The sequence below is a fragment of the Numenius arquata genome, chromosome 6, assembly GCF_964106895.1.
Source record: "Numenius arquata chromosome 6, bNumArq3.hap1.1, whole genome shotgun sequence".
Taxonomy (NCBI): domain Eukaryota; kingdom Metazoa; phylum Chordata; class Aves; order Charadriiformes; family Scolopacidae; genus Numenius; species Numenius arquata.
Window position 1 is genome coordinate 60,226,292 of NC_133581.1, and position 23,308 is coordinate 60,249,599.

General features: G+C 38.8%; 1 protein-coding gene across 27 annotated transcripts in view; it reads left to right on the forward strand.

Annotated features, from left to right (window-relative positions):
• The window catches only part of NRXN3 (neurexin 3), a 942,294-nt gene that overhangs the window by 792,927 nt on the left and 126,059 nt on the right, over nucleotides 1-23,308 (forward strand). For all 27 annotated transcript variants that reach the window (XM_074149382.1, XM_074149385.1, XM_074149386.1 and 24 more), the window contains one exon: nucleotides 15,595-15,766. In XM_074149382.1, coding sequence (XP_074005483.1) covers nucleotides 15,595-15,766 — 172 coding nt within the window. The remainder of the gene's footprint in view (nucleotides 1-15,594; nucleotides 15,767-23,308) is intronic.

The following is a 23,308-nucleotide window of genomic DNA, read 5'->3' on the forward strand; positions in this document are numbered from 1 at the left end:
GACTGAAAAACCTATGAAGAGTTAATATCCCATTTAGAGTATGGGCAGGCTCTGTCTTTCGGGCACTCTTTATTTGAGCTACCAATGAGTTTGACAAACTCCAGAATAAAACATACCCAACAAACTTACCCTTGCCACTGCGTAGCACATGCTTCAATGTCAGGAAGAGTCCTTATTAGAAGGACAGCAATGTTATCTCTTGTGATAGTAATTCTTCTTATTGGTCTCTTGAGATAACGCTGCCCAAAGTTTGGCAGGGAGATTAAGAGAGGCCAACCTTTTTAGCAATAGCCATGACTGCACTGAGTAAATACTGTATACTAAAAAAGATGATAATGACGTCGAGGTTTTTTAATACAATAGCAGAACCAACTAGTTACCAGTTCAAAGTAGTTATGGCTCTGCATTGTAATACCAATTTGAGAAACCCACATATTTCATTGTGAAGGAAAGGTATAAATAAATAAACAAACATAATAAGATCATTTTTTAGCTGGACATATTTTTAGAGTTTGAACGCTGTCCACTGAAACCAACTTTTGTTGCTGTTTTAGAAAGTTGTGTCTTCAGATAAAATATCTGAAGTTTAGGGTTATAAATTGTAAGAACATTTCTGCTTTATCTCATTTTGTCATCTTTTCTGCTTCCTTTTTCTTCAAAGGAAAGGGGAGGATGAACATAAAGACCAAGTAGAATCATAAGTAATATGTCCAGAGACTCAAATGTTCTAACAAAATATGGGTAATTAAATAAAACCACTGTAAATTTTTAATTAATTTTTCATTTTTCTACAGAAATTCTGAAAAGTTTAAAATCTGGTATAATATGTTTTCTTTGAAATCTTTGATTTCTTTTTTTTCAAAACAAAACTGAAATGTTGAACCAGATGTTGTCCTTCCTGAGGTATTCTGGCCATTCACCAATGTTCTTCTTTCATGCACTGGGACAGTTCTCTTGTTAGCGTGTGAGGCTTAATGATGAGAAGCTGCTCAAATCCTTCTGAAACTTTCAGAGCCCTGATGTAGGATTTTGCTGTGCATTCAGGCTGTCACTTGTACCCATCTATTTAGGGAGACTGTAATTAGGTTAACTTGTGTTCCATTGTGAAAAAAGACCATCACGTATCATGATACCCAACCGCAATCTGCTTGGTTTATCCAGCCTTAAAGCTATAGTATAGGTTATCCCTGCATCCAGGCTGGTGTTACTTGAATTGCCTGGAGCTTCTTTCACTTATATCACATACTGCGTTCTCCTTTGGTAGAAGAGGATGGCTAATGTTTGGTGGATCAGCATAAACTACTCATTCCCAAAAAATTGTATCCATTTTCTGAAGGAGAGTCTTTAATTGCTAATATTACAGTGAGTTACAAAGCAATATGAGGACAGATTCCACAGAAATGAACAGGAATGTGTTAAAAAGCAGACACATCCTATTTTGTTGCATTTTCTCCTTTTCTGGTCTCTTAATTGCTGTAATATGGAAGAACTAGAACACAAGATAACTATAAACTCAGGAAATCCATGCAAACATTCCTTATTTTCTTTTTCTGAAGTTCTCCCACATCCATACATGTACTGTGTTTGCTTTGTTTTGTTGGTATAGCTTTCCTTATACTGTAGCCTGAGAAGGCTGCATCACTACCATTGTACACTGATTGACAGAATCATCTTTTGGATCCTGGAGATGTGTATTTTCGTCAAGTCCATTTCTTTGTCTCTGAAAGCCAGTGCTCTAAGAGGCAAATGGCTCTGTTTTCACTATTATATAATTGCTCATGTCTTAATTTTTAAATTGGCAGCATTAAAGTTTCTATTGAGCTGGCTGGTAGTTGCCCTTTAAAAAGTTCTTGAAGGCCATAGTCTGTCCGTAGCATAGGCATAGAAGAGGCATTGAAAGGATGGGGCTACTGACTCTACGCTTTCATCCATGGACGTAGACAGGACCATCAGTAAGGTTGAGAAAGCAGGTAATTTTAATGATCTAGTCAATATTTGCTTATCAAGAGGGTCAACTAAAACCATCTTCTCCTCTTTTACTGTAAACACTCAGGAAATATATCACAAAGCATCTGGTGAAATCATTGTGAGATTTTTACCAGACTCCAGAGAAGCCCCTTCCTGTTACAGTGCAGTTTGTGTCTTCTCAAATGAAGATGATTAAAGATGCTGAGAGGAATGGAACAGGAAATCTGCTGGGAGAAGAAACAAGCTTAAACTTTGATAGGACAAGAAGGAGAGCCATGTGAGAAGAAAGGTGATCCAGTATTAGTGTTAAAACTGTTCAGGAGAAAAACAAATGGCAATAAACTTCAACCCTACATGAACTTAGGTCACTGCTAGTGTGAGAGATTAAGATCTTGGCCTCAGTGGCAGCGTGTCTCTGTGATGTACAGGGTTATTCTCTAAAACCTGGGATGCCATGCTCCTGTGTGCCTTACCATTGAAGCTGTAGTTGGGAGTCTCGCTCTAGGGACAGGTGCTGGCCTCCATCACCTTATGCTTCTGTGTATCCCACCAACTAAAGTGCCCAAATGACCATTTTTTAAGCACTTAGTTATCCGGGCTATGGTAAGGTTTTAAAGGAACAAGCACTATTCAGTGTGTTTTATGAGACTTTTGCCCAGGCCAGCCTCACTGACTGACTGACGCCTGGATTCATCTACCATAATGGCTATGGGATTTAGCCCCTTTCCAGCTAAGGTTTCCTGACTCCTTTGCAGGCAGAGGTAAATGTGAGAGGTAGGAATGGAGGTGGGATCCTAGAGATATGGGTAAGGTATAGAGGTGCAGAAACTAGGAAGGCTGTCAAGAGTTCAATCTGTCAAACTGGCTTGCTAGCCACCATGCTGCTTTGGTTTTAATTCCTTTTATCAGCGGTCTGCTGTATCCGTCTTCCAAGCCCAAACTCCCATGCCATATGCTGCCAATACTGTCCTCCATCTGCATGAAGAACAGCCACAGACAACAGCTGTAATAGCTGGCCACAGACATCCATCACCCTCATCTCTCCTTCAGTTTGTATTTCACACAATCAACCTGTTACAATTTAATCGACTCTCCCAATGAGCTACTCAGGTGGGTACACTGTGTAGGAAGGAGAAAGGCTTGGGATTTGGGACCAACTTCATATCATTGCAAAAAGATGAGATAAGGCACATTTTGCTCTTATTTCCCTAAACTAAATGGCATTTCTTTAAAATTTCATTTCTAAAGGCTATGATATTTTGTACTGAACATACAGTATCAAGCTAAATCCTTTTTCAGATCTGGGTCTTCTGTAGGGCTTTCTCCTGAGTACAAATGTCAGGGTTTGACCTATTAACTTCAACAGCATGCTGACAAAATAATGAATGAGGAGAGGAACTCTGTTCCTGTACTTAAGTAATATTTACTGAGTGTTGCCAAGTCACAAAGTGCTGGACAAAGGCAAGAAAATTTCTCCATCCGGTACGTAAGCACAAACAGTATAGTCTAAATCAGAACAGTCCTGTACCTCTGGATTCTACTGGCTATTTCAGTTTACTCACAAACGCTCTGCTCCCGATCAAGGAGTAGACACCTGAGGTCTCTTTCTGTTCTGATCTTACCTCCTGTGCCCTGAGCCATCTTTACGTCGGTGCTCCTAATGGTAGCTACAACGATTTACGAATAGAGGGTTGTTTCTTCCTCAAGGCCTGATGATACATAGCTTCTTCCCTCAGAAGCTAACGTGAATGAGGCCATATGGAGAGGGAAGCTGGGTCAAGGAGTGCATCCTCATACTTAATTCACTTGCGTTTCTCTCCCACTGATTTCAAAGTGTTAGAGGATCTAGGGGACCCTCAGCATCCAAGGGCAGCTGGGATTGCAATAGGATTAGGCTCTCAGCACAGTCCCAAGAAAGCAGTTTCCTTTGATATATTAGTTGTCCTGTTGCATATCTCTCTTTTTTTTTTTTTTTTTTTTGTCCTAGAAGGTAGAGAGGAAACGATATCAGAAAGAGGTACAGAAGCTGAAATTGTGACATTAGTCTTCTCCTTACTTTCTACTCCTTCCACATCTACTGTGCCGGAAAATAGTCCTGGAAGCGCCTCAGCTTTCTGCATGACATCCTTTCTCAATAATCAAGTTTCAATTTGACATCAGGAGTTCTGATCTAACCAACGTAATACAAACTTGGCACAGGTCTCTGGCTGATACCTCCTTGCCAAGCAGCTTTACAGTAAGCAAATTCCACAACACAAAACAAATATACAAACAGCCAAGTCATAACTTTTTCCTAGCAGCCCATATTGATTCAGTAAAACTGTCATCTTTTTTTCTGTAGGAAAATTCAAACTGTGTGTAAGGTGCTGTTTCCAACTAGGCTCAGAAGCAGACTTTTGGCTTTTGGTGAAGATGAATGTAAAAATGTCTTTGGGATTGGAGGGGCCAAGTTCTACTGTGAGGGTAGTGGTGCTCAGGTTGAAGGGCCTAGAAACGGGCACCACAAAATACTAAACAGAGATCCCCAACAGTGGATCATGGAAAAACATGCATTGAGTTAGATATAAAGACAGCCAAGGAAAATGGGAGGGTTCTATGTGAATTTATTTAGTATTTAGTATGTCCTATGCATACATAAAACATGAATGCTTGAAAAGTTCTGTAGCAGTAAAGTCAAGGTGATGTCAATGACAGGGTACTCACCAAAGAATTAGAGGACTTTTTTGATTATTTGCTCTGTTCCTGTTACTTCTAGTTCCTACAAAATTTTCCAGGTCATTTCTCTTTGTCGCTGCTTTCCAACATGTAAACAGTACTGGTGGCTTCCTTTGTGAGCAGCATGTTCAAAAGCACTTCTCTTCTCTTTTTCCATCACTAATATTCCACTGTTCCTTACTAAGTAGTGCTCTGTCATTTGGGGTAATTAGGGTAATTTCATTAGAAGTATAAGTTTCCTATGCTGTACTGTTCATATATAATAATCTACATTTTCTATTCCCATTCAAAATCCTAGGAAACCTCTGATTCAGGATTGGAAAAGCCTTCTGCTGGAGTCCAGCCACATCTCAAAAGCCACATTACACTTGCTTAAAAAAATAAATCTGTAGTTTAAAAAAAGGAAGCTTTGAAAAGCTAGAAATAACCTCTGAGCAAATCCAGGCACTGTTTGTGTTTACATATACTCATATTTTCCTTCTTATCTTGTCTGATTGGAGAGGCCTATTGAACCTTAGCTCAAACCTCTTGTTTATCTGCTAAAGAAGACTTAGTGCTTTGTTTAAAATACGCTGTTGATTTTATATACAGCTCATGAAATCTGTTATGTAGATTTCAAGAGGAATATAGTCCATAGACCCAGGATGCATTAAATTCTATTAGAATTCTATAAAAAAAGCACACTGAGAAACAAAAATATAGTGATATATAGTGCTTAGGGCTTGCGTTTTTGGAACACTCTGAAACCCTGTAACAGCGTTTATGATTAAGGGTAGAATAGAGTTTACAAACAAATAGACTTTAGGCAAAACCAAGTTTAAATAGATTAATTTTATTCAAAGCCTCTTCAGCCTTTGCATTTCTATATCTATTGTGCATGGGTTAATTGGATGGTGGGAAGTTGGTATTTGTGATCACCTTTCCTGTCAGACAGCAGTGTCCTTTTTTAATGCCATCTTCCTGACAAGTGCTCACTTTTCTGCGGGTTATGGGTTGAGACAGACAGCCCTGATTGCTATTACAGAGTGATATATGCTGTGCCTTCAGCCCACAGACATCTCACAATTGTACCAACACTCTTGATAAGGAAGCCTAGTAGTTAAGGTACGTGGTTTATTCTGTGCTGCCTGTAAGTATCAGATCTTTGATGCCGTATTTTGTGTAACTGCCACTTTAGCTTCTGTCAGCATAAATTGTTGGCAATGTTACCCACTGGATTAAAACTCTAAGGGAGACATTGTGAGATGGATGGAGATATTTTCTGCTGGAAGATCTCTGCTTTTAAGTGAGTTGCTTGTTCTTGTGCCCTACTAAAATCTGACTTGCTACTGCAGTCTTTTCTTTATTGAGTAGATGTGACAATTTTAGCAGCTGGTCACATTTTTGTCTGAGGAGTGAGTTACACAGCAGCACTTAGGAATAGAAATGTAAAGCCATGCTTTTAATCAGCCAGCTTCTGTAATGCAGGAGGAGTGCTTGGGGATGCTCTGAGTTTAAAATGCAGTACATGGTATGCATTGGGTGAGTCCTTTAGAAAAACAGAAGCCAACGTTCCGGATGGTTCCTGTTTCTACCCTAGTACAGAATCATATCTAAAAGGTATAATTTTACAAAACTTGCAAGGATATATTCTTGATATTTTGAAAAAGCACTGTCAGAATGCTTAATCCTAATTATAGTTGGAGTTCACACAATCTAATAGGGCAGGTTTTCATGATGTGTATTGTTAGTTGGGGAAACAAATTAGCCATCTGAATAATGTATTTCCTAGTGAGCCGATGGACAGGTATCGCTTTCTAAATTCATTTTGCATTCTGTTTCCCTAGGAAATGCCCCTTTCCAGCATGCTTCTAATTTCTGTTTCTCTACTTCCATTATGATATCCCTACATGAGAGGGATTAACAGCCTCATGGCTGGAGCTTCACTAGCTGTGTAACAACAATTGTTTACCACAAATTGTGTGGCCTAAACATACCTGCATGTATTTCTTGTAACATTTTACCACCTGTTAATTGACTGGCAGTGTACTGGTGCTGTCTTAGGTCATGGGAGAACAAGATTTAATTGGGCACACAGTCCTAGGCACTGAATATCACAGAAGCAAGCCTCCCTTTTAAAACCACTGAATATCACTGATTACTAGGCTTTGCTCAGCGGGTGTCAGATTTAAGTAAGAGCAACTAGATGTGCCACAGCGTTCCCCAGATTTTGAGGAAATGGGTTTAGGGCGAGCTTAGTACAAGCCTGGTCATGGTAATGATGATACTGTACATCAGGAGCCTCCGCTTGATATTAATTGTTTGTATTATAATAGCATCTGGAGGCCCTACTGGATACCAGGGCTCCACTGTGGTAGATAATATACAAATATACTTTGTGGTAAGCCTGTGGCTTCATAGTATAAAATGACAAAATGGAGGAAGAGAAACAGAAGTGGCTTGTTCAAGGTACAACAGAGCAGCAGTAAAAGTGGAAAAGAAATCTTATCTCATGTGTGATATTGTACCTAATTAATCACTCCTGACCCTGGTAGAGTTGTCACAGAACTGAGCTTCTTGTCCATTTTCTTGTCTTGACTTCAGGGTAGTTTTGTTTATAAAAGAAAGCTTTATTAGACAAAAGGCAAAGATTGAAAGAGGCAAAGATGAAGGAAGAGAAGGAGATAAGGTAAAAGTAAAGCAAGAGAAGAATTTGTTAAAGGAACTGCAATTTCAAATCCCACTGGTAAGTCAGTATTTCTGTGGTATTATAAGGGTGTTTGGTCAAAAAAAAGTTTCAAGAACAGGAAAAAATAAGGCATACTTTAGTAGCAATGTATTGCTGTCCTACAATTTTTTGTATTATGGGCCATTAGAAAAGTGCTGTCTAATAGTTTGTGCCCCACAGAAACAGTCAACTGGCAAAAACTGGAGGGCAGTTTGGATAGCTTGGGTAAGCTCTTCACAAGGAAATTTGGTATTCACTTTACTTGAGCTAAATAATGGTATGCGTCTCAAAACAGAGAGTAGAGGACATCTTTCAATACAAGGGACACTCCCAGAGGACACTCCTGAATAAAACTATTGGCCCTGCTGAGTAAATGTCAGTATGAGTCCCCTTGGTAAAACCCTGGCCAAAAGATACAATGTGGTCTTTGAACATATAAACCAAAGTGGTTGTGTAATTTCTGTAAACTGAAGTTAAAGATTTCTAGTGTTTACATTTGAAAAAAAAAAAAGTATTTAGTAAGCTGAAAGAGTTTCAGGGGCCACGGGGAAGATTTAATGAAGAACTGGAAAACCTGCTTTCAAGTGAGGAACTCGTAGACCTGGGTGTTTTTCCCCTGTGCTCTGAAAAGCTGGGTGGAGGGTTTGCAGGCACAGCAAGATGAACCTGAAACTTAAGTCACATGTGCTAGAATTTTCTTGCTCCAAGGCAGGACTAAATACAGCAGCTTGGCCCTGGCAGATGTTGATCTAAACTACCCTTTCTAAACCTAAAAAAGAAAATTTTTACTTGATCACCATCTTACAAGTAATTTATAGAAGTATGATGCTTGATGGTTTTTCAATATAGGAAATAAAAGTTAAAAGAAACGGTAGTGATCTGCTTTTAAGGAACTGCTGAGCAGATTATATTCACGTTGTTATATTCAGTGGCTCTTGATTGATTTTCCTCCCATGAATTTGTTTATTTTTGAGTGTGTCTTAAGCATCTGAAACATCCCATGACAGTAAGTTGTGCAATTCAGTTATGCACTGACTCAAAATCTTTGGTTAAACTTTATTACTAAATTATTTTACTGCGCATTTGTAGTTCTTTGAGTTATAAAAAAAAAATAGTGCTGAATCATCTCTATTTTTTATGGTGTTATATATAAAATTTCAAGCCTGATACTTTTTTTGAACCTTTTGTATTTCCTCTTTTTCTTTTGAGACAGCCTGTACAGATCTGTGTACTGTGTTCAAGAATTAAAGTCAAAGGTGCACCATTAGCTTATAACAGAGATTTTCCTTTTGTACACCCTTTCTTTTTTTTTTTTTTTTAATAATTCTTGACATTCTGCTTGCCTTTTTGACCATGTTCAACACCAGGCCAATCTCATCAAAGAAGCAACTGCAATGATGCTGGGGCTTCTTTCCTCAGCTGTAAATGTTCAAATCACAAATAAGTGTTGTTATGAAATATATCCTATAGTTCAACAAAGAATCAATTCCGACAAGATATATGGCCTCGTATAAAATTTTAGAGCAGACTAGATTATAACAATTGTCCTTTTTAGCCTTATAAATTATGTATCTGTGAGAATTGCTTCTCTTAAAAACCATGGCTCTGAAGGGTAATAATTTCTATTTATTTTGTCCTCTGTGTGTATCGTTCTCTCTGATAAAAAGGTTTGTAACTGGCATTTAGTGGATCTGGTTCAGCATCTTAAAGAAGCAGTAACAAGCAGTTAGAAAATAACAACAACATAGTAACAAATAAACAGATATACAACAAAGTAACAAGTAATGATGTACCGCTCCTTGTAATAGCTCTTAAGAATCGGCCAAAATTAGCTGGCCTATGTACTTCCTTTCATGTTAATAACTTTTTTTTCCTTGTTTCAAGATAACTGTAAAGTGTTGGAACCCTGATCAAAAGCTTCCAAGTCAAGTGAGCTTCAGTGCCTGTCATTTCATTAACAACATTTACTGCTTTTGTTGATTACTGTATTTGTCAGAGTGTCTGTACTGGTTCTTGAGCGTGCCTTCCCTGCCATCATTATTTGGACAAAGAGCTTCATCCAGGAAGCTTCCCCTTTACCCAACTCTAGAATTCTGTGTATATCAAATTCTGATTTCAGACTTACCACCCAGTGGTATTAAACATGGCATTAAATATGACCAGAGTGGATTAGAAGTAACTGCCTTATACTCTGTGCTGAATACAACTTCTAGTACTTTCCCTTCTTAAATTCATCAATATAGATATCCTAGAAAGGCCTGTCCAGCCATGCGTTTAGTTCTAGTTGCAGCTCAGAAGGGTCCTCTAAGCACAGTAACTGGTTCTTACTACCTTCTTAATCAGTAAAGAGCTTTCTGAGTTTTTGTTTACAGTGAAAGTTCACATAAAGTGATTTGGCATTGTAGTTAGTGAATGTCCTCTGTGGAATATACATCTTTACCTTCAAGACTTCTGGATACCTCGCTACATTTAGCATTTTTGCTAATTTGTGCAAGGTCCCCCAAAGCACAAAGTAAGTGATCTGACAGCTCGGCTAACATCCAGAATCAAGTTTGAGGCAAAGTAAAAATAAAAAACCAACCAGACAAGAAAAGAAAGGAAAAAAAAAAAACCAAAACCAAAAGACCAAAACCAAAGGAAAACAAGTAAAGATAGACTTAAAGAATAAAGCGGAAAGAATTCCAAAGGGGGAGAGAAAGTTCAATCTCTTTTTAAAAACATAGAGTATATGTCAGAGGAACCTAAATAGAAGGAAGCTATTCCAGGAAGAGCAGTATTTGGGTTTATAAGAAAACAAAGCAATATTCCTGAATTTAGAGGGTAGCAGAGTCGAAGTGTATGTGTGTGGCATTTGTGGGGAAAAAAGAAAAAACAAAATGAAAAAACCCCAGACCTTTACAAAACCTTCCTACAGTGCAAAATGGCTTGTCATATTACTGAAAGGTCTTGTATCACTTTCAGATGAGAGCAGCAAAACCAGCAGTGATTTTCAGGAAGCAGTAACTAGGAATATTGTCTGCCAGGTTTGGGCTGATGTCTAGTCATGCTGGAACCAGCTGGGGCGGGAGGAGGAGGAGGCAGTCTGCACAGCAGTGACTATTAAAAAATTATGAAGTAAAACGAGTGTGAGAAAACACAGTTGTCCTGGGATTCTAGTTGGATTTCAGTTATGTTTTATAAATTTATTTTTTTTTCTTTTATATTTAGTTTCAAAAAAAGAAACAAAACAACGTAAAAGTACTGGTATAAACTCTGCTTCCACTTGCATCAGTAAGAATCAAGTTTCTTCAACAGAATTGCTATCGATTCGTATCGATGCACCCGAGAGTAGGATTTGTCCTATTGCCTGGGGTTCTCTCACTTGGTTTTTGAAATTAAATGCTTTCTGCACACAGGGAACAGCTGTACAGTTTCAGTCTGGATGATCTGAATTTTAGATTACGAAAAAGACCATCCAAAGGTAAATCCCTTTTCAGAGCACACAGTGCATTTGGCTGTTGGTGTATGCGTCCTGTCTAACACATTCCATCTTACAAAACCACTGCCACCCCCATTTGACTTTCATTCCACCTGACCTGATACAGAAAGACAGATGCCTTCAAAATGTAGAGGCGCAGCACAGCGCAAACAAAGGCCTGACAGTTTACATGCAGACCGGCTCTAGTCCTCTCTGGGTGGGAGAAACAAAAGAAAAAAAACACACCTACAAAAATGTCAGATGTCAGAAATGTTCCCAAGGTCCTTTGAGAGGAAAGGAATAGGTTTCAGAGAAGTGGAAGGTAGAAGCTGAAAAGAACTTATGACCTGCCCCTCTTGGATTGCAGCCATTCTCAGGACAGAAAAGGCTGGATTTAAGTAAACTATACCTGGGTTATGGGGCTTGTAGAGCTTGGAAAGATAGGTGACTATCACCTGTCTGTCACAGATGAAGAATATGTTTCATGAGAAGGTAAAAGAAAAAGTTGCCCCAAGTGAAATAATGCTTAAGGGCAAGCAGTAGATTGCCGGTCTCCTGATCCAGGCTGTAGATTAGCCCCTGTATCGTTTGATGACGATCAGAATGTTTTGGGAGCAGTGTCTGTAACAAGAAACTGCTGGCAGGAGCCTGTGAAAGGACATGGTTTAGAACAGAGAGGGCAAGGTGAGGCCTTGTACATACTTTTTAATACTTTGCTTTATTTTGTTCATATAATTTATCCACAACCGTTCCCTTACGTGATCACAATTATTTCCCTGAAGTCTTAGAGTCATCGTGGCAGAAATTTATCTCCAGAGGGACTGTAACTGAGGAGAAGGTAATGTGGCTTTTGAGGGCAGCAATTTTTATGAGGCAAATTAGCAAAAGATAAATTCTTGAGGAACTTTAAAAATCCTTTTTGGCACAATAGCATTAAATAAAGAAGGGGAGAAGTAAAATACAGATTGAATGCTGAGTTCACTTCATTATTTATAAATAAAATGGTTCTCAGTTTTCCAAGGTTATAATGCCAGCACTTGATGTCATATGGAGGTTTCAGAACAGTTAATTAATGGTCACCTTTTCGTGGAAAGTTTTTGGGGCAGCCCAGTGAATTCTGATGCAGAAATGAAAAAATGCACACTGTCTATTAAAATTCCCTTTAGCCCTTTTGGAGCATGTAACTTGCATACCCCATGTGGCTATGTATTTGGCTTTACCCATGCTGTATGGTTAGGATTATTTTTTTTCTCTGACTGCAAAATAAACATTACAGATGGTGGCTCAGAAGTGAAGCTTTCTTTATCACATACTTATTGTCTAGTTAATACCTATGTTTGGTAACGTGGAAAGAAAATCTACTAGCTGAATGTATTGGGGAAAGAATGAAAGGGCACATCCATCATGAAGTGTTAAAGTTTAACAGTAAAGCTTGTCTTTTGGGTTTAGAAGGAAGGTAGATCTTTGTAAAAGCTGCTTTTAATGAGGTGATGTAGTGTAGGAAACTCTGGAATTGAAGAGATCTTGAAAATAAATCCTGGATTTACCCCCTGTCTCCATGGTCACTGTTATTTGCTGTAGGATTTTCTTCCTGTTTTGCTTTATTTATTTTTTTTTTCTTCTGCCAGGAATGTGTAAACTAATTGTTGCTTTTTTCATAGTGTCTGATGCCCCAGAGATATAAAATATCATGAATAGACTATATCTTTGATTCTGTGTGTGCAGTTTGGCTTCAATAGCCCTCCTTTCAGAGTATTGTATTATATTGCGTTTTATCCTGGTAATTGGAACAGAACCATTTGCATGGCAAGCTCCTACTCAGTCCAAATAGGGGTATCAAAATCTGACACAAAGTTGTGCTTCTGCAAAATTCCTCTTAAAGAGTCACAGGAGCTCTGCCCAAGGAGGGGCTGAAGAGAGCTGGAGTAGTCCTTCAGTCAGGCCCATGAATTTTTTTTTAGACAAAATTTTGCACTTCTTAGTTGCAACAAAGTGTTTCACAGCTTGGAGAAAAGCTGTTTCCTTGGCTGTAGGAGAGGGTACCAATCTGCTCAGGATGGGGAGGGTGCCCGTTTGCTCATTTCCCACCTTTCTCAGCAGACCGAAGGCCACTGGTGGTTTGCAGTCCTCCGCTTCCAGAATCTTATCTCTTTCCCAGTTTGCTCTCTTAACCATGGGTTATCACTAGATCTTTAAATAGGGTTTTTCCTTCAAGTCTAAGGAACGGGAATGGTAAAAGATTTTGTCTCATTTTCCTTGAAGGAGAGATCAGAAATGTTTTCTACTTCTGCAGGGGAAATTAGCTAAACTTCCCACCATCCCTTTCCCCACTTGCAAGTTTTTATCTCTGCCTCGTTTAGTCTGTAGGGCTTGAAGGTACACAGCTTTCTCTGCTGAATATCTCTTAATGCCTTCCACCTAGTGGAGTGGTAGTGGAAATCTGCTCCACTAGACAAACTGCAGCTCTTCATTCTACTGGGTTACTCTATGCCTTCACCAAGGTGGATTCTTCTCAGAGTGGCCACAGTTTGTAAAAGAAGATTGCTGTATCGATGGCCATTGAAAAGCTGTGTGAGAGGTCATCTGGGAGGCTGAATATAAGGCAGCACCTTGCAAAGCCACCTGGAGTCAGCAACCAGGTTAATTGGTCATAGACATTCTTTGAGCAAAAATTAATAACTTGTTCTTTGCTAATTACTATGCGGATAATTACATGGTTGCCAGCAAAAGATTCACTAAAACAGTGTTGGGAGATCACTTTCTACGTCAAAAAAAAAGTGGCAAAGCTGTGCCAGCAATGGTTTTATGTGAAATAAATCTCTGTTCAGTGAAAACTCCCTTATTTTTGGGGTAGCATAAGAGAAGAAATGTTGATTTTTTTCAAATGGTATCTGAGTTCATGCATCTGCTAGGAGCAGTAATCCACTTACCCCATGTTTTATTGATATCTTGAAGAGAAGCCTATGCAAAGCATAGTAGTGTGAATGTATGTGAGACTTGCTATCCAGCAAGCATTTAGCAAAGTCTAAAATTTGCTATTATAAAATGAGAGAAAGAATATCAGTGTGTGTACTGTTACAGTGCTAGATTTCAAGTAGTCAAAGCGCAGTCCAGTTTTTGTAATCACCTCTTCAGCTACAGGACTGTTTGTTTTCCTTTCCTAATAACAGTGTTGTAGCCTGAAGAACAGGGGAGATGGTGTTAGGATAAAATTAAGTCCAGAAAATGAAGGGTATTTAAGATATGAGGAACTTGGGAAAAGGAGTGTTTGGTATGAGGAAACTGAAATGTAAGGTAAAGCAGGAATCAGGAAAGGTCTCTGTGAGAAATTGGAAGACATGGGTTTTAAGGAAAAGGTCTGTTGATACCACAAGGCAGGAATAACTCCAGGAGAGGAACTGGAGGTGGCCCTCAAGTACGAGAGGAGAGGTTTCTTTCTTATTGCTGAGATTTTCTAACATGAATGTAGTGAAGTCAGTCAGGGTAACAGCCCTGAAGTATGGAGTCCTCTGTCCACTAGCAGATATATAGGGTAATAGGAGTAATAAAATTGTCTCTTACCCGCTTCAGTATACCTCAGTTTTGTTTTGAACAGGCTGTATTTGGCTATGAGATGGGCATCCACTCTCTGTTGTTGCTTCTTCCTTGATTCTCTATTGGAACAGTTGATAAGACCAATTTTATAGTATGTATGGCTAGCAAATGTATTGGCATCTTACACAACACATTTTAGTTCTGCCTGCCTGCACCAGATTTGAATCTGCCCAGTACACCTAATATGCCTTCATAGATGGTAACACCAGCATACTGTGCCTCTTGTTGAGGGCATGAAGATACATCCTAGTTAAGCGTATGCTGTGCAGTGATGGAAATTTCTGGTACTGTTTAAATCAGTAGTAATAAATGTGGATATCTAACCTGAATATACTCTGGGTGTGTATTTTACAACCTAAAGTCATTGAATCTAGTTACTACTTGGAACTACATGAGGGGACCTGCAGGAGGAAGTGTTATGGCTGGTACAGCTGGCTTTGCCTGCTCTTCCCTTTCAGTCAGTGACTGGTGGAAAGTTTTGGGAAAACACTATGGAGGACTGACTGTTGGTAAGGCACTGTTTGGGGTGTGACATAGGAAAATAAGAGTCTGCAGCTTCTCCTGCCTTTTGAAAGTCTGGAGGGTTCTCCATTTTGTTTAAGAACAGTTAGCTTCCCTCAGGTGGTCAAATTCAAAGTTGGGTAATTATATTTTTCTCCCTTCTAATTTTGTCCATCTTGTAACTACATTCCCCCTTCTGGATCCCGCAGTTACTTGTTTTGGGGTGGGGGCTGTTTGTTTTGTTCTGTTATTCTGTTTGTGAAGCTGTTGGGATACAGGCTGCCTGTGGCTGCATTTCAGATGACAATTGAACAAGCCAACTACTAATCAGTAGAGATGTTGCTCAAATAACTATTTATTCATATCTCCTTGTTTTTATTGCCTGATTTCTCACCTGTCCCCTGCGATGTTTTAAAGCAGGAGATGAGTCACTGTGTTCAGGTGAATGCTGTAAAGAGGAGTGTGAAACACATTGTTTGCACTGAAGCAGAGCCAATGAATTGTGTCCTGACAATGCTCAAAATGATGCTTCTTTGTATTCTTCAGTGCCATCTACCGACAACAGTTACCTGCTAGAGATTTATAGGCCAAGCATGTTCCTCTAATAAGCACCGATCTACAAGCATTTGTTTCTTTTTGTCTTTCATTTCAGGAGCAAGGGAAGATTGGTGTAGTCTTCAATATTGGCACAGTGGACATCTCTATTAAAGAGGAAAGCACACCTGTAAATGATGGCAAATACCATGTGGTACGCTTTACGAGGAATGGTGGCAATGCCACACTTCAGGTTGACAGCTGGCCAGTGAATGAACACTACCCAACAGGTACATACTTGTTTCTGTTTGTTTTTCTCATCTGCCTATCCATATCTAAAAAAAATGTTTGACAAAACTGGGTACGGTATAAATCTTTGTTGCTTCATCTCAACAATAAATTGATGAGCCTGGTAGTGCATGTTCTGTCTGTTGGAAAACGAAGTATGGTCCTTTACATAGGAAGAGAAAACATGCCATCTGTGCAGTATGATGCACATAGATCCTGCTATTTCAGAGGTCTCTAAGTGAATCCTGGTTACACAGAGAGTCACAAACTAATTCAACAACAAACTTGGTTTTGCTACTTGTGATATTTGCTAACTGTTTAAGGGAGAAAAGTTTTGAATGGACCTTACAAAAAGGAGAGATGACTCTAGGCACACCCAAGACACAGTCTATCATAGATATAAAGCTGAAGTATAAGTAATGTGGAAGATTACGTTTCAAGTATTTGAACAGATTTTATGCTTGCCTCATAATCTTTCATCACTTGAATTTTACTTTTAGGTTTGCAAATATAAAGGTTGATACACAATCTAGCCGAAGTTGTCAACTCTTAGTTGACTTTAGGTCAAAATGCAGTGGAACAATTCAGTATCTCTTCAGAAATCATCACCCTAAATCCACGAGGAATAGTGAACAACTGGCTCTTGAATCACTGTCCCATGTTTTGTCTCACCACCGGCAGATCACAACCTTGTGGTACTATATGTCACCATGCTAAAAGGTCAAACATACTCCAGGTGAAAACCAGATTGCTGTAAGTGATGCTGACAGTGCATCAGATAGCTAAGGCTTGGTGATGTGGATGGTTACAACAGACAGAAGGAGCACAAGGAAAAAATTCCAAGGTTAACCACATTCTTCTTTTTCACATGTTCCAGTCTAAGGTAAAACCATGATCTTGTTGATTTCCAGTCTAAGCAACTCCTAGTTCTACCTCTTAGGGATGTACATAACTGACCCAGGACAGAAGGAAGAATTCTGTGATAAACATGAGACAATTTGCTAGTTGTGTAGGAGTGGCCCACAACCACTTCACCTCAAATTATGAAAAATATCCAAATTGTTTATGTTTATGTTGCACTAATAAATTACTCCAAGGGGATAATTTAATCTCTTTCACTCACTCAGAAGTTACACAAGAAAATTTTTACTGTAAGAGATCTGTTCTGTTGTGATCTCTACCACATATTCAGTGTGACACTTTGTCAGTTTTTGGTGATGTATATGCAAAAGAGTACATTTTAATAATTATCCTTATTTCTGTGAAATAATTGCTTTCCAAGAATGCCATGACAGACATGCTGAGTAAGATTCTAGCTCTGTTATCCATTGGTTAGAGAGAGAAGCATGGCTAATGGAGGCCCAAACTGAGCGTCTTTCCTCTGCTCCTTTCATCAATTATTTTGTGGTAAAATACTTCTGATCCAGTTGGCAGCCAATTATTGTCAGTAAAAACCCTATGAATAAATTTTCTTCTTCCGTTACTCACTATAGTAAGTCCCTGGTGTAAAGAAACAAAATATTCAGCTCATAGCTTTAGAGATATTTTTTTTTTAAAGGGAAAATAAATCACACTCAGAGAATACTTCAGTACCCTCTGCTTCTGTCTTGGCTAAAGATATTCCTGTGTTTTCATTAGAAGATGTATGGGTTTATAGAATTGGCATTAATCTTATGTTCTGGGTTAGTGTTGAGTATATGCAGTTGTTCCCCAAGGGAAAAGAACACCTTTATACTCCAGACACCTTTTTCTTTCCATGGATGTATTTCAGTTTCTGGCTATTTGTAGATGATGAAGTTTTCAGCCTGTCCCTGTGAAAATAAGGCTTATGAGATAACACTTTGTATGTGTGCATGTGTCTCCCTAATTTTTTCCAGTTTCTTTCAAACCGATTTTTTAGCTGAGTTTAAAAAAATTCTTTAAAAAATAAAAAAAAAAAATCTTATGGGGCTAGGGAAAATAACCAAGGGAGGGGGGCAATGTTCCAGCCCTCCCAAAGGGAAGGACTGTGGCTTGATCTCAATTCATGTTAAATACCAGAATATCCATATAATAAAGAGGCATTATGAATACCTCAAATTCAGGAAAAGCTTCAATGAGAAAAGCCAATAACTACAGGAAACCAATCCTTATTAGTTCCATTTTCTGGGAAATTAATGGTTTAAAAGACAACAAAACAGGAGCCTTTGAAATGAGTAATTTGTTGTCTTTCACAGACCAAACTTGCACTAAAGTTGCTCCTACTGAGTGCAAACTCCAAATTGGTGTTCAACAGAGTTTCAACTCTGTAAAAAGCTTTGTGGTTGGGTTGACCCAGGCTAATCCAGCGTCTTTCAGCTGGAGACTGCTGAAACTGCAATTGGTTTCAAACTTGTGTAATAATAACTTAGGAATCTGGTATTTTATGTATAGGATCACTTCAATTCTGGAAACACAATTATTTGTAGTGTTTAAAAAATATCGCATTTGTAGCACATACGTGTCAGGGCATGCTGTGATGTCTCTCATATGAACAATTTCATGTGTATTTGACTTCCTGCACAGTCCTACAGCCTAATGCTTGCAAATTTTGCAAACTAGCAAACTTTGTGAGCACCCATGAGGTAATCTTCAGGCAGCAGGGCTGCGTTCTGAACGGCAGTTCTGTGCTCCTCTCTGAGTTTTATTACCTGTAGAAGGATTATGCATTAGACTCATAATTACTTGCTCAATGGAAAGTACAAATAAAAGTGAGATATTCATTAAATGAGCAAAGAGAGAGAATATTGGTTTTCTTTAAAACACAGTCTTCAGTTAAATTGAAATTAAATGAAACTAGCCCAATGGGACTGAAAGACTCCAAAGCTGTATTTTTGTAACTTCATATAAAAGACAAGGAAGTGGAAGGAAAACGGAAAAGCAACAAACTTACAATTCAGACGCTGACATTTTGTTTTTTATAGCATCCAATTACATCTCAGTCACCTGTAACATGAGCTTTATGCTTTCTTCTGTGGAAAAGGATTAGAGAGAAATTGTAAAGGAGGGAATTAAACTGGAGGCAAAATTGGGTAAATTTTGGGACTGAAATAATCCCAATCACTAGGGATGATCTCTCACCATGTGTACCATTCCAGCCCCACCAGAGTTTCTCTTACTGGGCAGTAAGACTCTGAACAGTGGCCCAGTGCAGGTACCTGAGACAAAGCTCCTGGCAAATAGCCGCATTAGCACAAGGGCTGCTTTCTGCAATTCATCTGTTGCGATTTAATTCAGCCAAAATCATTGGGCCATTTATGATTTATTTGCATTAGTTTTGCCCTTTCTGCCCTCCCTGAAGTACACAATAAGGAGATGGGCTTTTTCAGTAGGCTGTGCTGATAGCCAGGTCCTTGATGCTTAATTCATGGAGCTGATCATCCCAACATATTTCTCAGTCAGGATATACACTTTTTGCCAACAAATATGTATGAATTTCCATGCGCTAAAATGCAGTGTTCCATGACTGCCTGCCTTCTGTTGTCTCACATGCCTTCGCCCTTTGGTGTACACCTCAGATAACAGATTGTACTTGGTCATTGGTGTTTTCTTGCTTTTATGTTCTTGCTGAAAGCCTTCTCTATATCTAAATTCATCTTTTTAGTGATGAAGTAGAAGTCATTTTGGACCAAGTGTAGGTAAGATAGGAAAGCTCGTTCAGGCAGATGGAGCCTCTGACATATTTTTGTTTCAGATTACAATAAACTCATTTGAGACACTTTACGGGAGACTTAAATTAGGAATCCTGGTGTTGGGAAGGAGTCAGCAATTCTCAGAAGGGTTAAAAATGAATGTTTTGTCTTGACACAGAACTGGAATACCTCAGTCCCTAAGTTTTCGTAATTTCTTAGACAGGAGATTTAATTTTCTCTCTCCAGTATCTTTGATTTCAAAGAAATAGTTGTGTGTTGCCAGATTTGTAGTGTACATCAAAATGAGCATGATATTCCTGTTCATTCATCCATGCACTGACTACATTTTGTGCAGTAGAAAAAGAAACAAAACTAGGTGAAGAGAAGCTGTAAAGCAAGAGTATCAGTGCACCAAAATAAAGTCTAATTGGAGTAGTATTTTAAAGGAGAGGATTAAAGGGAGGGAGTCGAGAGGCAGGAAGAGATTGCCATTTAAAAAATACATGATTTAGCAAGAGAACTGTAGCCTGGATTTTATTCCTGCATTTTAAAAATAAGAAATAGGACAGTATTAAATAACTGGATCCTTATCAGGATTCATTAGTTCATCCACCCAATTCAGATTTTATATTTTTCCCCTTTATCATTCTCTTGAGTGATCTCTTAGCCTTCTTTTAGAAGCCTCTGCCCTTTAAAATGACATTAATTTGCAGTTCTATTGGCACTGAATAAAAGAAAAAAGATTTCATCCTCTGTGCCCCTACTTCGTTCTCTCTCTCAAGTACATGTTTGTGAGAAAGTTGGATTTTGGGAAGCTGGACAGTTAGCACTTGACAGCAGAACTCCAGAGACTTGGTGACTGCTCTGGCAAGTCCTGTGGCCTGATAAGTGAGTATCCATAAAATAAAAAGTTGGTTCTGAGACCCTGATGTCTGTACAGGGGTTGTCCTTCAGAATAGTTTGAGTCCCTAGGACTGAATACCCCTGAACAGTTGGGGCATGTCTTCTGGTTTAATTTCATTTGAAAGGAATGCAGTTTGTATTCCCTGAGAGCATTTCAGTATGTGAACCAGTGTAGCACATGGAGAGAGTTGGAGGTACACTGCAGAGGAATGCTCCCGATTCAAACAAAAATGCTGATGTAGATGGATCTTACCATAGTATACAGCTGGAGCTGGACAGAGGAGCTCATTCTTTCATTACTCCTTCCCATACTCATTTGCTTAAATAGGCAGGTTTCTGTTTTCTACTCTCTCTCATCCTCTGTTCAACTGGATTGCTTTACCAATGCCATTCACCATGTAACTGGCCCAGGAAAAGAGGCCACATGGGAGTGGATATGATCATTCAGGACACAGGAAAGGATAGGATGACTTCCTTTGTCAGCAAGGCTGGTTTATTTCACTGTAAAGTCTTCACTGAACTACGTCTTTAGTAGTCTATGTTAGACAAAGTCATTCTTTCTCACCTGCTGTTGCCTGAAACAAAATGCTTTCCAGACACTCAGATTAAAGTGATGGTGGTCTAGATTGCCCTACCGATCTAAAATGTGAAAGGCATGAAGTCTCTCTTGCTACAATATATTTTTCATTTACTTGGTGGGAAGATCTGAAATTGCTTGGTTGATACCAGGTAAGTGATGTGAGACAGCTGAAATTATATACAATACCTATATATTATAAATTTAATTAGATACTGTATGTCTCATCTGATTTGTTTTAACTGTAGAGAAGGAATTATGGTGGTGGAAACGTGTAATATTTATGTTGATCTTCCCCTTTTAATACAATTGAATGATATGCATGGTTCCATCTTATCCTTCTTTTACTAAGTCATCTTCTGTGACTGAAAGGATACAGATTGAAATGTGGTGGGTTTTGTATTGCTGTTGAAGACCACTGGATATTTTAACAAAGTGCTGAGTATTTCTCAGTGGGATGATGCTAAATCTGCACTGCTTGGGTGTTCTTTTGATTGTACTAAATTAAAATATTGGTTGCAGCCTCATAAGGTTCAAAATATCTATATCCTATTTTTTTTTCCTTTATACCCAGCAAAAACTACCGTAGGTGTTTTAAAAATGCAGTAGTACAGTAGGCCAAAGAGAACTTGAGTAAAATCAGCATCAGGGATCTTACAGGGCATTTGGGGTCGGAGAAAGGATCATGGAGCTATTTTGAGAAGAGAGGACTGAACTGCAAATATGGAATGAAAAGGGCATTTAATAAGTAAGGAAACTGAAGTTGTTTTAAATATTGTGTTGTATGACACCCCATGACCCATGATGGGTCCTGTTGTAAGATTCTGTGAAAAACAAAAAGCAGCCTTGCTTTTCAGATATGTGGGTGTCCACAACTCCAGCTGTCTTTAAATGGTGTGTCGGTGTTCAGTATCTCTAAAAATAGTTATACCCATCTCAACAAATCACATTCACTGAGTTTTACACAATTGTCATTCCAGGTCATTTCTTGTCCTACTCAAGCCATTTACCACCTTTCCCTTGATATTTTCAATCTCCTTCCACAAGTGGTATGGTCTTTTTGTTCAGTGAAGTTTCCCATCTCATCCCTCTACTGTAGGGACTTTGAGGAGGGTGTTGTTTCTTTTCTTCATTCTTTTTGGTTTTATTATTTAGTTTTTATCAGCAACATTTTCTTTCTCTCCCTCTGTGGTTTCCAAGCTGTGAGATAAATAGCCTTGTATCTTACAAGCTAAATACAATTACTGCTATCAAAACTGGAGTCTTTCTCTCCCTGTAAATGTCTCTTGGAAGCTGATAAGCTGTTCAAGGCAAACTGCAGGCTTCTGCCTAATCCTGAGATTAAACATAACCACCCAGAAGACAGCAAGAGATAATTGGGGGGGCTGGGAGGAGGTAGGCAGGAGAGGAAGAGAGGAGGAGAAAGTGAGATCCTCTCCTGAGATATTAAGAGGACATACACAAGGCTCAAGGTTATTTGTAAAGGAATTACACAAAACACACAAGAGCTTGCTATGATGAGGAATTTCCTCAGATAATGCAGTGATTGTTGTAGTTGTTAAAGACAAAATTTAGCAGGGATTTGTTTGATGTAAAGCATAGAGGGGAGCTGTAGAAAACAGCTCCCAGCCATGACTGCTGATTTTTATATATTAGTCCCTATCTTGTCCTTGAAACAGGAGGTCTCACGAGGTTGCACCCAGATTCTTTACACATGCTGGCTTGGGTTCATCTCACTGGCTTTATGCTGAATACGGGGAGACAGTAGATTTCCCAAGAGAAAAGCAGGGGACTGAGCCAGCTTTCCTGTGTTTTGTTACCTGGTGACCATCTGAATGGGGGTAATTTAGCCCTCCTGTTTGTGAAACAGAGATAACACTAATATTCTAGGAAATAAGGGTGCTTAATTGCAGAGTAGTAGTGTGTTATACCTGTAGTATAACACGTGTCTTTGATTATAGCAAAGGCAGGATTACTGAAGACAGCCTTTATGGCTCAGCCCAATACAGTTGAAAAAAGCAGCCTCATTTCTGGAAATACAAGTTGTTCTTGGTTTTTTATCAGTGACATTTTCGTTTTCTCCATCTGTAATTTTTTTAAGGTCTTGTGTTTCTGAAAGCTTGTCTGTATTTTTTAACTGTGATCAGTTGGCCTAATATGGGATATTACCTCTCCCAACTTTGCTTTATTTAATTTATAATACATTAGATAAAAAGGAGAAGATCAGTTTGGATGATCTAATAGTAGCATCTCTGAAGGATCTAAGAGAAGAGTGCATATCCTTTCTTCAGCTGACATGCGCTTTGGTATTGGAAATATTATGCAATATTGTGATTATTAGTTCTCAAGAGTTCAGTAATTCAGAGTCTAATGCTGATTGGGACATTAGCAAGAAAAATTCAAAAGCAGAAATA